The 12,478-nt window shown below is 44.1% G+C and overlaps 1 protein-coding gene across 1 annotated transcript in view; it reads left to right on the forward strand.

Moving 5' to 3' along the window:
- Positions 1-303: 303 nt before the first annotated feature.
- The window catches only part of HK1 (hexokinase 1), a 1,372,133-nt gene continuing 1,359,958 nt past the window's right edge, over positions 304-12,478 (forward strand). Inside the window, exon 1 of the mRNA XM_069240524.1 lies at positions 304-602. Within this exon, the coding sequence (XP_069096625.1) occupies positions 540-602 (63 nt within the window). The 5' untranslated portion in view covers positions 304-539. The remainder of the gene's footprint in view (positions 603-12,478) is intronic.

Below are 12,478 nucleotides of genomic sequence, written 5' to 3' on the forward strand. Positions count from 1 at the left end.
CATTCAAGAAAAGCCTCGTCATCTTGCATCTTTTCTGCAAACCTTTTCTTGAGTCCAGCTGCCTGCATCATTGAAAAGAGTCCCCTGATGTGTATTGTTCAAGCTGCCCTGCCCATCCATACAGCACGGATAGTCTCTGTCACTACGACAGGCTCTCGCAACACCTTCTCAAAACGTACTAGAGCTCCAGCATAACCAGTGGCAGGACCCGCCTACCATTTCTACATCAGAAGGAGGGCGGATAGCCCATTGTGTCTGCCCGGTTCTTCGTCACTCTTTCTTCGCCACTCACTGCTCCCCTACACAGCCAATCCGAGACCAGGAAGTGGGCTGGCATCTCCTGGTTACCAGCCTGTGTAGAAAAAAAAACCTTTAAGTCTTTCTTCCGTTTAGTGAGTGGAAAGCTGCTGTGGTTGGATTTTTGGAATCTTACTCGGCGAAGCTAAGAATAACTATTATAGTTGACCTTTATTGAGCTGTGAGTCTCAACCTGCCTTTGCCTCGAAACACTCCCCAGTCGCACCATTTAATCTGACAAGATGATCGCTGCGCAGCTCCTAGCGTACTACTTCACAGAATTAAAGGATGATCAAGTGAAAAAGGTGAGTCAGAATCCGTATTTTGTATTGAAGAATGTGCTTAGTGTGTATATATATATATATATATATATATATATATATATATATATATATATATATATATCCGTTACTGTTTAGTAGTTGCTTGCATGAGATACAAATTACAATAGCTTTATCGGAGCAGGATCAGGAAGCACAGTGCGCCGTACATCTTGTATTGTACAACGACTCCTAGGCCTTTTATTCTAGGATACGTGGAAGCTCCCGGTGACGCGGTGTGTTCTACTCCGCAGTGCCCTTGAAAATTGTACTTGGAAGGTCCTTCTGCTGCTGACCGCAGGCATTTTGCATCCCTGTAGGCCCTGCTTTGAACTGTACCCACTACCGGATTCACCGAAATAGACTTCAAATACACCAGTGGTCACCAAGCATATGCTGTAGCTATCTAGATAAATTTTTCCCAAAAGGGCTTTAAATACACCTAAATCCTACAGGACGCCCATTTGTCTTTGAAATATATGCTGCACACTGCCTTAGCGCAATACAATGCTGGAAGGTATTGGCCGTTCGGTGTGTGAGACTTGTGTCCCGCAATAGGATTCGCTTCACTCTCCTTTCCAATGAGAATGTGCTTGTGGTCGCTTTATAATTGAGAACGCATGGGTAGATATGCTGCCTTCCCTATTATGCACGGTCACCTGTGTCGATGAACAACGTGGAAAATACTTTTTAAGTAAATACTCGTGTTTGCATTTCTCCTGTTGACACCACCCACCAAAAACGTGGCTACCCCTTACCCTCCCGAGCCCACAGCTAAAATACTGCGGATTTACTGACCTGGTTTTTATTTGGTACACACTGATCTATTTGTGTTTCAGATAGAATGCTGCTCTTTTATTCGGTGTTACTATAATGTATAGACATGGCACACGCACAGTATAAACTTGCACAGTGTTTCTACGTTTTGTGTGATGTTTACACCCATGTGATAATTTCCTTTTTTTCTTGTCACTGTCGTTGATAGAATCAGATTTAAACTGATTCTCGGGGCGGCAATTAAGGGCGACTCCGAGATCGATATGTGTGTGTATGTGTGTATATATATATATATATATATATATATATATATATATATATATATATATATATACACGTGTGCTCAGCAAATGCATGCAGAACGACAGCGCGCTTTGCTACAGCCGACTGTAAAACGCAAAAAGGTCAAATGTTCTCCACATGGGCATTACGCAAAAGGTCAAATGTTCTCCACAGGGGCATTTGAGTTAGGGGAGGAGCAATGGTCACGCGAGGCGTTCCCTGCGATTGGTAATTTTATGTACAGGTATCTTTGAGGAGGAAGCCATAAAGGACAGTCTCCAACCTCAAGGTCACCAGCTACAGCGATGGCTTCCTTTCCAGTGAAGATGTCATTCGATACATATTGTTTGTCTTTTTGTCAGCACGACCAGTGGTCGAAGTGAGCGAGATCTCAGGGGCACGACGTGCTCTTGCATTTTATTAATTAAAGAAAATCAGTCGCACTACTTTATGTGAGAAGATAACTGGGAAGGGGTAATTCCGACAGTTGAAATGCTTCAGCTAACTTGTAAAGCAGGGGGAGTCTCCTCTGTTGTGAAACTGAGGAAGGGACAAACAGCTAAATAAGCGTTTTTGCTTGCCTGAAATAACTGTAAATGTGCATAACTGGTTGATCTGCAATTGTAAAGGCCGCTTGGAAGCTGAACCTGAAGTTTCTTGATAACAGATTTATTATTTTTGAATGTTACTGAAAGAGAGTTACCAGCTGAGCTTGACCCTCGGTAGGTCTCTTCCCCGCCGCTGCAGCTCCGCCTGCCCAGGCCCCTGCCACGCCTTGCTAGGGTGTTCAGGTATCTCAGGTTCTTCTCTTGACCTTCAACTGTTTCTTGCCATTTCTCTTTTTCTCTTTGCTTTCTACTGTTTCCTGCCATTTCTCTTTTTCTCTTTGCTTTCTACTGTTTCCTGCCATTTCTCTTTTGCTCTTTGCTTTCCACTGTTTCCTGCCATTTCTCTTTTGCTCTTTGCTTTCCACTGTTTCTTGCCATTTCTCTTTTGCTCTTTGCTTTCCACTGTTTCTTTTTCTTTTACTGTGCGCTTTCCTGCTTTTTCCCGCCGCTGCCACCCGTGCGGCCCTGCCCCCCTGCTCCCATTCGCTGTCCTCCCTCCCGCCTCCCAGCTGACCCCTCCTCCCCCACTTCCCTCTTATGGCGGCCGTGCCAAAGGTAAGCCCGTCTGCGCCTGGACCGCGCCCAGCGCCAAAACCCCTGGCCCCCACTGTGCTCAAAACATCCTACTAAGATACAACGCCGCCTCCCCCAACACTCTCAACCCCGGACGAACAGCCACCTGCTACCAAGCCAGCCCTAAACGTACTCATGGACCCTTCACCTGTCAAACCTGCAAGTACACATTCCACCGAGCCTGCAGACCTCCCACCGGCCCTCGCACCAACAACCATCTCAAGTGCATCGTCCTCAACACACGCTCCGTCCACAAGCACGCCATCGAACTATGGGACCTCCTGGACACAACAGCACCAGACATCGCCTTCATCACAGAAACCTGGATGAACGCCTCCTCGGCTCCTGACATCGCCATAGCCATCCCGACGGCTACAAGATCGCCCGGAAGACCGCATCAACCAAACCGGTGGAGGAATCGCCATCATCTACAGGAACTCCATCAACATCACAACCACCCCCCTCGCCGCCGAACACGTACACTTCCAGATCCACACCAAACCCAGAACCACCCTCAGAGGAACTCTTGTCTCCAGGCCCCCGGGCCCACGTGCCCAATTCAGCGAAACCATCACAGATTTCCTCAGCCCGCACGCCCTAGCCTCACCAGACTACATCCTCCTCGGGGACCTGAACTTCCACCTGGAGAAAAAAACAACAACAACACCGCCACCCTGCTCGACATCCTCGCCAACCTCGGACTCAAGCAACTGGTGAACACCCCCACCCACACCGCTGGCCACACGCTCGACCCCATCTTCTCCCCCAGCAACCACATATCCTTCAGCCACTCCTCTGAACTACACTGGACCGACCACAGATGCGTCCACTTCACCTTCAAACGGGAGACCCACCACCATCGCACACAACAAATCCCCCGCAGACACTGGAGCAAAATCTCCACAGACCAGCTCCTCTCAACACTGAACCAAAACCCACCAGCCATCACCACTGACTCCAACAACGCAGTCCTCAGCCTCACACAGTGGATCACCAACTGTGCCAAAAACCTTGCTCCAATTACAAGCCACCCAAGCGGGACCAGCATCAGGAAACCACCGTGGTTCACGGACGCCCTCAGAGAATCCAAGAAATCCTGCCGTACCCTTGAAAAAACCTGGCGCATAGACTGCACCACAGAAAACATGTCAGCCCTCAAGATCGCCACCCGTGAACACCACCAGCTGATCCGCTCCACCAAAAGGACATCATTCAAAGAGCAACTAGACAACAACACCCACAACAGCAAAGAACTCTTCAACATCTTCAAAGAGCTCTCCAACCCCAGCGCCAGCTCCAACATCATCACGCCCTCACAAGAACTTTGCAACTCCCTCGCTACGTTCTTCCACCGAAAGATCGCAGACCTACACAACAGCTTCGGACCCCAGACCCCGCCGCCCACCACCGAACCAACAGCCTCCACCACTACACTCAACGCCTGGACCCCCATCAGCTCTGAGGAGACCAGAATCACCATGAACACCATCCAATCCGGCTCCCCCTCGGACCCGTGCCCCATCACATCTTCAACAAAGCCGACGCCATCATCGCCCCCTATCTCCGGAGCATCATCAACAGCTCGTTCTCATCTGCCACCTTCCCCGAGAGCTGGAAACACGCGGAAGTCAACGCCCTCCTGAAAAAACTCACGGCTGACCCCAATGACCTGAAGAACTTACGCCCCATCTCTCTTCTCCCCTTCCCAGACAAGGTCATCGAGAAGACCGTCAACAAGCAGCTGACCAATTTTCTTGAAGCTAACAACTCGCTCGACCCTTCCCAATCAGGATTTCGGGCCAACCACAGCACAGAAACCGCCCTCATCGCAGTCCCCTTACGACATCAGAACTCTGATGGACAACGGAGAAACAACCGCCCTCATCCTCCTGGACCTCTCGGCTGCCTTCAACACCGTGTGCCATCGCACCCTAATAACCCGCCTCCGCTCCACTGGAATCCTAGGACAGGCCCTTGACTGGATCATTTTGTTCCTTTCCGACAGAACCCAAAGAGTCTACCTCCCGCCCTTCCGCTCAGAACCCACCGAGATCATCTGCGGCATACCCCAAGGTTCCTCGCTCAGCCCAACCCTCTTCAATATCTACATGAGCCCCCTCGCCGACATCGCACGCAAACACAACATCAGCATCATCTCCTACGCTGACGACACCCAGCTGATACTCTCCCTCACCAAAGACCCAACCACCGCCAAAATCAACCTACAGGAAGGAATGAAAGACGTCGCAGAATGGATGAAGCTCAGCCGCCTAAAGCTGAACTCAGAAAAGACGGAGGTCCTCATCCTCGGACAATCCCCTTCCGCCTGGGATGACTCCTGGTGGCCCACGGCTCTGGGCACCGCACCAACCCCCTCAGACCACGCACGCAACCTCGGATTCATCCTGGACCCCCTCGTCACTATGACCAAGCAAGTCCACGCCGTCTCGTCATCATGCTTCAGCACCCTACTCATGCTCTGAAAAATCTTCCGATGGATCCCCACCGAAACCAGAAAGACAGTTACCCATGCCCTCGTCACAAGCCGTCTGGACTACGGAAACACCCTATACGCAGGGACCACCGCAAAGCTACAGAAACGTCTTCAACGCATACAGAACGCCTCCGCACGCCTCATCCTCGACATCCCTCGCCACAGCCACATATCCGCCCACCTGAAACACCTGCACTGGCTCCCCGTCAACAAGAGGATCACCTTCAGGCTCCTCACCCACGCACACAAAGCTCTTCACAACATGGGCACCGAATACCTCAACAGCCGCCTCTCGTTCTACACGCCCACCCGTCAGCTTCGCTCAGCCAGCCTCGCCTTTGCCACCATCCCATGTATCCGCAGAACCAACGCAGGAGGAAAATCCTTCACCTACCTGGCAGCCAAAGCATGGAACTCCCTCCCCGCACACCTAAGAACTACCCAGGACCATCTTGCCTTCAGGAAACGCCTCAAGACATGGCTTTTCCAGCAGCAGTAACCCCCCCCCCTCCCCAGCGCCTTGAGACCCTCTCGGGTGAGTAGCGCGCTTTATAAATGCATTGATTGATTGAAGTGTGTGGTTTTAAAGGGCGGTAAAAAAAGCACTACATACAGTGTGGGTATTACTAAAATGTATATGTTGGAAAACCTTTTTTTATCTTATTGTGCACATTTTATAGCATCATATTTACTATTGTGTGTAATGCAATTTTGAAAAAATGACTTACAGATCCACAGTGCTCTCTGTCACTGACTGGGACCTCATAGCACTAAACATACACAATTCACTTTTTTCTGCTGCAGTAACCAGGATTCAGTTCTCTGACTGACTCTGACTGGTTATAGACACAGACCAATGCAGTGCATTAACTAATAGAGGTTTCACAATGTACAATAGAGTATTTCACAATGATTAACTTAATTTACATTAATTTTTCATTTCAGCTGTACATTATTTTATATGTAGTTGCTTGAAGGTGAAAGACCGTAATTTTTTTTTAGAGAATATTATGTGTTTTTAGCAAACCCTTTGAAGCTGCCCCCAAGCTCACTCACCCACCCCAATTTGTGCACAGCATCACAGTTCACATTCTTTTTTTAATGCACCTCAACCTCTGAGCATGACAGTACTGGGCTCTGAATTAAAATCAGTAGTAATCACTTCTCAGCAGGATTTCCAAGAAGCTGACTAAGAAAATGGTGTCAGAAATTGCATGTTCACTCACTAATCCACCTACATTCCTCTCAGTGAGGTTAGCAAACACTGCAGACATCTGTATGTAGCCTACATGTCACTTTGCCTTAACTCTATGTGTTCTTTGAGCGATGAAAATTTGTAGTAGGCTTCACTGCTGGGTCCATTGTGTGGGAAACTGAAGATAGCACTTGCTACCTTCTGCGAAAGAGGGAAGCATGCAGTGCTCTTGATAAACCGTACCTGCTCTGTGAGGATGCACATTGTGTACTGCAGCTGCCCGATTCTTAGGTATTCTGTAATGGGGAAATCTTATTCTGTTGCTGCCTTAGCTGTACCTGTCCCCTGAAGATAGAAAACTTGCAGCCCAGGGTGTATGTGTGCTGTGTACAAGGTATATTTCCACTGCTTTAAAGCATCATGTGTAAAAACAACATCTATATTGAATGTACTAGCATAACCTACCCTACAAACCAGGGTCTGTTTCTTGATGTGAGATGCATATAACTACCTAGAAATGAGCCTGACCCCATATGACCAATATTAATGCTTCAAAATGTGTTGTCAGAAAAGATAAGCAGGGTCCGTGGTTCAACACTTCTTTTTTTAATCATGTGGTAGGGAGACATGGATAAAACATGTTTTCCTCACCCACACTCAACGTTTAATATAGGTCTTGCAGTTTAACAGAGGGAGAACATAAATGTCTACCTAATGGACATAACCTCAACCAAATTAGCACCCCCATAATTAGGAGACTGTACAATCAGTGAACATAAGTTTTCCCTGAGCTCCTCATAGCTAGATGTAGAACCTATGAGGAAGAATACCACACTAGAAAGGTGAAGCTCACTATTTTGTACGAGTACAAAAATGCATGGTAATTCCATAGGTGTTTGGAGTTTTTCTATTTTCCACTTCTTGTATGTTTGTCTGTTTAAAGACAGCATACAGCAGTCCTTTGACTCCTCAGTGTTAGTAGCCTGTTTTGTTACTGTCTTGTATGTGTGAGAGAATGGTGTGATGTTTATCTTCTGCCAGTGTCCTTTATTTACTTTTGTTTTAGATAACGTTGTTCTGCTGCTGTACGTGTTGTACCTTAGCTGTGTTGTGAAGCATGGCATAAAACATTCCCACACACTATAGAAAAAACGGTTTGCATTCCCAGTGCTTGTTTTAATGGATGATGTGAATGAAAGAGTGAACTCTAACTAAATATGTGCGCAGAGCTTACTTTTTTTTGTGCGTGAAACAAGCAGTCTTTGAAGTGGATTAGACAACTTTCAAAAACTTTGAAAGATAGTTGGCAAGTGGTTCCATGTCATTTATTATGCCTTCAGCCAGTTGCCACAGATTTTAAAACATAGCTGACAAGTGACACTATGGGACTGGTTTAGAGTTTGACGGATGGGTTTATTCCATCACAAACATGACCGATATCCCGTTCGCCCTATTAAGATCCATTATATCATATGGTGATCGTAACACGGTGAACAGGATATCTGTCATGTTTGCGACAGAGTATCCCTTCCGCCAAGATCTAAATCAGGCCCTTTGTCACGTATTACACCTTCATCCAAGCCCTACAATTCAACATGCTGTTAGCTAAACAGTTGACGATGGCTGATAGTATAATATGCTATAGGGCCACTTGTCAGACTTGTAACAGGCAAAATTAAATTTAGTTCCTCACTTTTTGCCTTTCTTGTGGGTAGTCAAGGGCCTTGTGGCAGTGAATGTGAGGACAGAAATAGCCTTTAATATACAAGTATCTCGTTGCTAAACATTAACACGTCTTAAAGAAACAAAATAGCATGCTAAAATTACATTATTTACCCAAGCAAGTATAAGTAGCTGGACGTGTTGCTGCACATGCCTGAAGAGAAACTGAGAAGAGAAAAGCAGTGGGCTGGCACCACTCTTCTGGAGCTCATCCTCGGGCTAGATACTGGGTGTTTTGGATGGAGCTCTTGCAGTATCAGTGTAATTCCTACATGCTCTTATACATTGTATTCAACCTTCTGCAGGATTGATTTATTTCTTTTATAGGGTGTCTCACATGTTAACAATTGTGCACCTATCCAGGATAAAATATATTTAGCTTTTTGGCTACAGTTTTAGAATTTTGATTATGTATGACATTATGTGGTTTTGCTTTCCTGCTCCTCTTTAGATATCTTATCTTAGGTGACTGAAACCCATTTATTCTTCATTTTCTATCGAAAATATGTTCCTGTTTCACTGTTTTTATGTGTTTCTTATGGGTTTCACCTGATATATATATATATATATATATATATATATATTTTGTATGTATGTGTGTGTGTGTGTGTGTGTGTGTGTGTATATATATATATATATATATATATATATATATATATATACACCTCGAGTGACATCTCAAAGTCACACCATGACAGATTCCATAATCCAGGTCTGGTTCAGGAAGAACTGGCAGCGCAACCAGACTTCCAAACCAATTGTGTTATATTTTATCTCATTCTCCTGTGCAGGAACAACACGAGTGGTGATGCGTTTCAGCCAGAGCCTTCGATTTCCCATATAGTTGCTCTCAATCCAGAGTGTTCTTAAAGGAGAACAGTTCCCTCCTCCCAAAACCAATAAATAATATGCAAAAACATAAGGAAACACCATGCAATACTGTTACTTAGCAATTCCGCCATACTGCAGAAAACCCATAGAATGTAAACATCTAGAAGTCATTCAAGATTATTATCCAACGTGTTTCCTCTAAATTGTATTACATATTCACCTATCACTCTTAACAACCTTCCTCTCATGCTTAACATTTACTTCCCTTGTTTCCTAATATATAATTTTCATTTATTTATTTTATTATATTATTGTGCATGCTTTGTTTTTCTTATAATTTTTAAATTTTCTATTTTTTTATGTGAATATAAAATCATGTTACCAATCATACCCACTGCTGTTCCCTCCATTCATATTGTGTGTACCAGCGTTGACAGTCATCGTTCATAAAGTGCATGTGCCAATTATAGGAATATTGAACTTCATATCTCAATGAGGCATTAGTAATCAATGCTTAGGGCCCCCCACTACTTCTGCTTGTAAAGTACCAATTTCTCTTGATTTCTCTTAAGGTCAGTCCATCATATTGCATTCTCTATAACATATTCACAATTCTTGAGCACAATTCTTGCTCCATTTCCATTGAAAAAAGTTCTTAAATACATTCCAATATACAATACTATTAAATTCTGATTACACTTAACTTTAACACCACTTGGGCATCTAAGAACACCAATGAAAATATTCATAAAAATATTCCTAGGGGACCTAGTACATTTTGCTTCTAAAGTACACACTTGTCTTGTCCCCCCGGACCAACCACCATATTTACTTAGTCAGGTATATTCATTATTTATAAGCATGCATACATTTGGTCAATTCAAGACAAATCATAGGACTAACCTTACGAGTAAACAGGTTCTCAATATCCTTAAGAAATGGCAAACCCCAAAATAATATGTACATTAAAGTGCAAGATGCAGAGAAGCACTACCTGTAACGTTAAAGTGCAATATGCAGTGACGTGCAATTCGCAATAATGTGCAATTTGCAGATAAGTGCAAATGCAACCACAAAGTGCAGCAATGCAAGACATGCTCAAGCCCACGGCTTTATATATTTATACACTTGATTAATCTGCCAGGGGTGTGAAATTTAATAAAATATCTACTTGTCCATGGGAATGGTTGCTTCTTAAATCCACTTGTCTGGCAAAATAATCTACTTGTCCCTTTGGTGCCATGTAGTGCAGTGACAAATTATGGAAGCAATCTTATTATGTAAGAGCTCTTATAATAGCCTCTCTGATTACGCCAGGGCTACTACTATAGCAGGGCTTGAAAACTTGAAATTTCAATCCCTATCATAGCAATATCCTTATTTTGCCACCTTTCCACAGATCTGCATACTGGGGCTGGAGAAAGCAGTTTGCAATAGTTCCAGGGCTGGAATACCTTTGAGGGCGGGCACAAACCTCCTAATTTGCTTGTTTTTAAGGATTTTCACCAGCTCTTCTCTAATCTTTTCCCATAATGAGAAAGGTTGGAAATTTACTTGTGACAAGGGCAGAAGCAGAAGTTCTTCCAGGGTTCAGAAAAAAAGTGGTTGGAGAAAAAGTGAACTTGGGAATGCTCAATAGATTTTCACATGAGCAAATCTACACATGCATATTTGCTCATATTTGCTCATGCTAACATTGTAGTTCACAAATAGTTTCTAGGAGTATGATTTCCTGGTCTACTTCTGTAAGTTCTAGTAAATTAATGAAAGCCACTAATTCAAATACATATACCATGGGTGCACTTTTGTGACTTTCTTTAAGGAGTGGGTCCCTAATTACTAAATGACGCTTCTAAGAAATAGCCCCTAAAATTTCATTGCAGCAAAAGTTTTTTTTCCCTATGTGCATTTTTTTCAGAACATTTTGTTTTGAAAGCAAAGAATCATCACTCTAGCTTACAAGTTTCTGCAAACATCTGCATCTAATCAGAGAGCATTCTGGGAGCATTATACTAAGCCTCATATTGTTAAGCTTTTCAAACGTGTGTACACTTTATTTTTTATTTTTATTGGAACCACTGTCAGTAGTGCAGTGTGACCTTAAAACATTTATTTCCAGCACTCACCCTAATAATGAAGGCTTTTCTTTAATGAACCATAAATATAAGTTCAAACAACATTAACTTATGGACACACATATTAGCTCAACTGCGGACAGTTTCCTTCTCTGTGAACTGGCAGCCAAAGTGTTTGTGTTGCAGGGGGTTGGACCTACTTGTTCAAAGGACAAACTAAACAAGAAAACCTGTTGCCCTTGACACCAAACAATATGTCCCAGGCGTCGGGCAATAGGAATTCCACATCCCTATCTGCCCTGAGCTTTTAGCACACACCTAATTCAAGAATTTGTTATCCATCAGTACCACTTAAAAGATCTGATAAAAAATCAATTGCAAGTGTAAAGTAGCAAATCCTGTTTCATCATCCTGTGCTGAAGGCTCCCCCATTTACTGAGGAATTCCCAGGGCTGCGTTCTGCTAAACTTACCAGAAATAGAATACCTACTGTTGTGGTTCCTACTTTGTTCAAGTCCTAATAAACTTGCACTCCCTGCAATACTTAAGTGCAATATGCAGTTAACTGCAAATCGCAATAATGTGCAATATGCAAATAAGTGCAACTGCAACCACAAAGTGTCACAGTGCAAAACTTACTCAAGCCCAGGGATTTATGCGTTCATCCATTTGATTAATCTACCCTGAGCTTTTTGCATGCACCTAATTCAATAATTCGTTATCCAACAGTACCACTTAAACGATCTGATAAAAAAAAACAGTTGCAAAGTTTAAAGCAGCAAATCCTATTTGTAGGAAGGTAGCCTCTTTCTAGCCTTCTTACCCCCACTTTTGGCCTGTTTGTGAGTATATGTCAGGGTGTTTTTACTGTCTCACTGGGATCCTGCCAGCTAGGGCCCAGTGCTCATAGTGAAAACCCTATGTTGTCAGTGTGTTTGATATGTGTCACTGGAATCCTGCTAGCCAGGACCCCAGTGCTCATACGTTTGTGGCCTATATGTGTTCCCTTTGTGGTGCCTAAATGTATTACTGAGGCTCTGCTAACCAGAACCTCAGTGTTTATGCTCTCTCTTTGCTTTAAAATTGTCACTGCAGGCTAGTGACTAATTTTACCAATTCTCATTGGCACACTGGAACACCCTTATAATTCCCTTGTATATGGTACCTAGGTACCCAGGGTATTGGGGTTCCAGGAGATCCATATAGGCTGCAGCATTTCTTTTGCCACCCATAGGGAGCTCAGACAATTCTTACACAGGACTGCCACTGCAGCCTGAGTGAAATAACATCCACGTTATTTCACA

Source organism: Pleurodeles waltl, chromosome 6 (assembly GCF_031143425.1).
Source record: "Pleurodeles waltl isolate 20211129_DDA chromosome 6, aPleWal1.hap1.20221129, whole genome shotgun sequence".
NCBI lineage: Eukaryota > Metazoa > Chordata > Amphibia > Caudata > Salamandridae > Pleurodeles > Pleurodeles waltl.